The 4,860-nt window shown below is 51.9% G+C and overlaps 1 protein-coding gene across 1 annotated transcript; it reads left to right on the top strand.

Moving 5' to 3' along the window:
- The first annotated feature begins 342 nt into the window (after positions 1-342).
- On the top strand, positions 343-4,860 carry LOC124236629 (ras-like protein family member 11B). Its single transcript, XM_046655552.1, has 4 exons — positions 343-640; positions 1,291-1,347; positions 2,489-2,565; positions 3,361-4,860. Exons 1-4 carry the CDS (start codon positions 499-501, stop codon positions 3,829-3,831), a joined length of 747 nt encoding a protein of 248 aa, XP_046511508.1. The 5' UTR covers positions 343-498; the 3' UTR covers positions 3,832-4,860.

Genomic DNA, 4,860 nt, shown 5'->3' with positions numbered 1-4,860 from the left:
CCGCCCCCAGGCCCAGCCCCGCTTTTTGGAACCCGAGGCGGCCCCAACTCCGCAGCCACAGCATCTGCCTCGTGCCCGCGCGGCGGGATCCCGGCCGACTGCTCTGCCCGGCCGCCGGCTCCGGCCCACCCGTGGCCCCACTCGAGCCCGCTGCCCCATTTTCCCCGCAGCTCACGGGGGACCTCACTGGCTCCGGCGCCCACAGGGGCGCGGCGCGCGCAGAGTGGCGCCGGAGGCGGGGCCTCGCGCAGGGCGCCTGGGGATTGGCTGCAGGAGGCAGGGGGCGGGGCCGGCACCGGAGAAAACGGCGCGCGCGCGCAGCCGGGTGCCGTCCCAACCCCGAGCCTGAGCCCGCCGGAGCCTGCGCCGCGCCCGCCCGCCGCTGCGCCTTTCACCGCGGAGCCCCGGCCCGGTCCTCCCGCCCGCTCCTGCGCAGCGCGAGCCTCTTCCCGCCCCCCAGCTCCCGTCCCGCGCGGTGCAGCCCCGGCTGGAGCGGCGATGCGCCTTATTCAGAACATGTGTACCATCGCTGAGTACCCCACTCCGGGCAGCGCCGCCGCCGCCGATTGCTGCTTGGGGGCGGCGGGCCGCCGTCTGGTCAAGATCGCCGTGGTTGGGGCCAGCGGCGTGGGCAAGACCGGTGAGTCCTCGCGCGCGGGGCAGAAGCCGCTTATCTCCGGGGCTGGACGTGGGCGGCCCCCGCTGGGAGTTGCGGATAAAGGAGCCGCTGGGGGGCGGGGAGACGAGCTGCAGCTGGACCGCTCACCCTCTCCGGTTGATCCGCTGCCCCTCGGGAGGGACCTCAGCCATCATCGCTTCCTACCCTCTCCCTCATCAGATGAGGGAAACTGGGATCCTGAACGGCCGGGGACCCTCCCGGCACCACCGGCCCAACTGGGATTAGAATTTGGGGGTTCTGGAGCCTCTGGCAGTGCCTCACATCGAAAGGAGAGTTAGTGAACGTAGCCCCTCCTGGAGATCTTTAAGGTTAGGAAAGACATTTGTCTGCGGGAAGGCTTAGGTGTGGCTCAGCCCGCCTCACAGGAGCAGGGTGGGCCAAATGACCTTTCCAGCTGGACACAGCCATAATTCACAGTGCCTTCCATGCCTTCTAGCCCCCTCTCCGTTGTGTCTGGAAGAAGGGTCAAGGAGCTGCGGGGTAGGAATTTTACTTGGTGGCCGGCTGGCTTTCTCTGGGAGAGTTGTTTTCCAGGCTGGGGGTGGGGTGGAGACCGATGAAACTTCTTGTGCCAGGGTTCACCCTCTTTGCTTTATCTTTTCGACCTGCAGCTCTGGTGGTCCGGTTCCTTACCAAACGATTCATTGGTGACTACGAACGAAATGCAGGTGAGGAAATGGCATTTGAGGAAAATGCTGTCAGCTTGCACAAGGACCGCTGTTCCCATTTTTCAGTCTCCCAGGCTCCAGAGTGACAGTCTGAGCATCAGGACCCTGCCACTTCCAACTTTGCTCACCCCCTCCGGTGCTCTCTCCTTCCCATAACTGCCATCTGGCCTCATTCCATTCCAAGCCCATTCATCATTTTATCAAGTGCCTGAAAGTATTCCCCTTGGTATGTTTTAACTATAGGGACCCCAGTTGGAAGCACCCTTTGTACTCAAGAGCCTCTCCCTTGAAAACACTCCTGCAAAAGTCATAAAAAAAAAAAAAGAAGATGGCCAGCTCCTCCCCCAATGTGTTGCCCTCTCTGCTGGCTGCCTTTCAGAGGTGACCTTTTAAAGCAAAGGCCAAAGGAGAGCAGTTGTAAACCTAAAGTTCTCTTTTCTTAACAAACAAAAATAACGAGATGGTAGAATTTTGGGAAGAGAGTTCCTGAATAAATGAGGATACTATTTCAATCCCTATGATTAAGAATAGCCAGTGAGAAGGCTTAAGGGCTTTCTACCTATGCTCTGTTAGCTAATTGCTTAATTCCTTAGACCATATGAAATTACCTACAGGGGATTCTTTGAAATGCGCTGTATAAACCATCCCAAGATAAGGCATGGCAGCCTTCTGCTGTGATATAGAGCTGGCTCTCATTATGTCATATTTTTATTTCAATGCTAATGTCATCTATGCATTTACTAACAGTATTTGCCTATCAGGCCATTATATCTAATAGCTAAAATATAAATTTATGTCAAAGAGCAATAAAGTGCTAAAATAAAATAGACAGAAATCCCACGCATGCTGACCCAGAAAATTTGCTTCAAGGAAATCCTCTAAATAGGGAAGTTTAAAATTAGACAAATCAGTTTCCAAAAACTTTCAAACTTTGCCCTGGTTTTAATAAATCCATGAACACGAGGTTAAATATACAGTTGTTTAAAAAGAAATCTGAAATAAGCCCATGAACTAGGATAAACTAGAGCTTATTTTTGTGCATCGGTTCAGGTTATATTTTCTAAGTTAAAAAAAAATCCCACAGTGTTTTAAAAGTTGTACGAGAAGGATGAACATAATCTTTTTTTCCCCCCCTTGATAGGTAATCTTTATACCAGACAAGTCCAAATAGAAGGTGAAACCCTGGCTATTCAGGTTCAAGACACTCCAGGTGTTCAGGTGAGAAGCTCTGAGGTGTGGGACTCCGTCAGTGGGGACCTGCATGGCGGTGGAATTGTTCAGTTCTTCTCAAAGGACCTCATGCTGAAGGAGGAGAGAGATCGGGGGAGTCACATCTAGGCTTTTAGGTGTTGTTTGACCCTTCGCTTGTATCTGGCTGTTGGTCAGTCTTAGCCTGGCTTAATTTGGGAGATTTGGCTAAGAGGCAGAAATCTTCTGTTAGGAGGATTCCACCCAGCAGGAAGGACCAAACCAAACACACTTGGAATTGGCAGACTTCCCTGGCTGTGGTTAAAAAGGTCAGGTTTTACATTTGTGTTCGCGGCATTAAAAATCAAACATCTAGGGACAGTCTCCAAATACTTGGAGTCACTTTTATGTTGCAGAAAGTTTCTCTGCAGACAAAAGAGCCATGCTGGTGTGTGCGTGTGGTTTTTTCCCTCTTGGACTGGGCAGTTATCCAGGTTTAAATGCTTCCAGCTCCTATCTTTACTTCCCCAGACTTACTGTCTAGCCAGTTAATTTCCCATTTTGTGCAACTACAAAGTCTCTCAGCGTGGAGTTCTCTGCAGGTCAATTTTCCACTTGAGTGTGGTGAGCTGCACTGTTATTTATTCCAACTCCGTGCAGCTGGATCAACATATTGTCAAGAAAGCTGAAGTGTGTGGGGATATAACTTGTTTATGGCCCGCAACCTGGCGTTACTGTGAAGGGCTCTTTTGAATTCTCTATCCAGCCAAGCCAGGGCTCTTTTTGGTACTCACCCTTCCCCTTGACGTCACCCCTGTCTTCCAGGTCCACGAGAACGGCTTGAGCTGCAACGAGCAGCTGAATAGGTGCATTCGCTGGGCTGACGCCGTGGTGATCGTTTTCTCCATCACTGACCACAAGAGCTATGAACTCATCGGCCAGCTCCACCAGCACATCCAGCAGCTACACCTGGGCACCCGGCTGCCTGTGGTGGTCGTGGCCAACAAGGCTGACCTGTTGCACATCAAGCAGGTGGACCCTCAGCTCGGACTGCAGCTGGCCAGCATGCTGGGCTGCTCCTTCTATGAAGTGTCGGTCAGTGAAAATTACAACGACGTCTACAACGCTTTCCACGTCCTGTGCAAAGAAGTGAGTCACAAACAGCAGCCCAGCAGCACGCCAGAGAAGCGAAGAACCTCCCTCATCCCCAGGCCCAAGTCGCCCAACATGCAGGACCTGAAGAGGAGGTTCAAGCAAGCGCTCTCGGCCAAAGTGAGGACTGTCACCTCCGTGTGAAGCAGGGGTGCTCAAGGGGGTTGGCCTTCCTGGAAAGAGGGCCTGAGGTTCTTCCGGGGCGGGAATGTTGAATGCTGCCAGTGATTCATGGTTCCAGAAGGGGCTGGAGCAGAGGGGCCAGGAGGGCCTACGGGACTGCTGCAGAAAAGGAAGCGTTGTTCTGAGCAGGGGGACAGAATTGATGAGGCTTGAAGGAGCCCACCGAGCCACACTCTGCATATGTGAAATAGACTCTTTTTCTCTGCAGTGGGGAGCGGGCATGATCGCGGTGGATTTGGTTCTTAAGTACCTTGTAAATGATGGTCGGTTGTAGTTTTGCCAAATATATTGATGTGATTTACAATGGGAATGAAAGAACAGATTCAGCTCTCACAGGCTTTCCTTTTTTTTTTTTTTTCACTTCTTTCTTTTTTTATCCCCCCAAGAGGAAGAATTGCTTTTCTCTTACAAGTATGATTTGCATCTCTGGAACACTATTCCTTACAGAATGCCTTCCTAACCTGAAGGATACCCAGTTTTTTTTTTAAAGAACAAAGAGGAAAATACTAGCCCTCCCCCCACCCCCCCAAAAAAAGGTGGAGTTCATGGGCTGAGTGCTGTGTCGATGGAGCTCTGCAAGGGTCCCTGGCCTCGGGAGGGTGCCCCTACCTCCTGACGCAGGATGAGTCGGCTTCATTGGGCCTGTGTTGGGTGGTTGAGAACTCAACTCTTCGGCCCCAGACTTTGAGTAATTGCGAGACTGTATAATTTTTTTTAAACTCTTGCATCAGGTACAGAAAAAAAAGTGTCCAATGATTTTGGTGTGATTTTTGTAAACGGCTCACACAATGACGTCGGGTTGCGTCCTAGGCCCGGCCGAGTGGTGGCTGTGAGTGGCTAAAACGAGAGAACACTCTCTTGCAGCAAGTGAACAGATGCAGGGGCCGCCGCCAATTCCCCTACATGGATGCACTTTAAAAGCCACTCGTGCTTTGACTTAAACTGTAATTAATTTATTTTATGTACAATAAATCTCATTTTAAAAGAGCA

This window comes from Equus quagga, chromosome 3 (genome assembly GCF_021613505.1).
Source record: "Equus quagga isolate Etosha38 chromosome 3, UCLA_HA_Equagga_1.0, whole genome shotgun sequence".
NCBI lineage: Eukaryota > Metazoa > Chordata > Mammalia > Perissodactyla > Equidae > Equus > Equus quagga.
The sequence above is the reverse complement of the archived record's forward strand: the minus strand, read 5'-3'. Positions and strand labels throughout refer to the sequence as shown.

Bases quoted from the DNA above. Each gene is read 5' to 3' on its own strand.
- LOC124236629 (XM_046655552.1), top strand. From the start codon at position 499: ATGCGCCTTATTCAGAACATGTGTACCATCGCTGAGTACCCCACTCCG. The intron at 641-1,290 runs GTGAGTCCTCGC...TTCGACCTGCAG, and splicing joins CAGCGGCGTGGGCAAGACCG to CTCTGGTGGTCCGGTTCCTT. The intron at 1,348-2,488 runs GTGAGGAAATGG...CCCCCTTGATAG, and splicing joins TGACTACGAACGAAATGCAG to GTAATCTTTATACCAGACAA.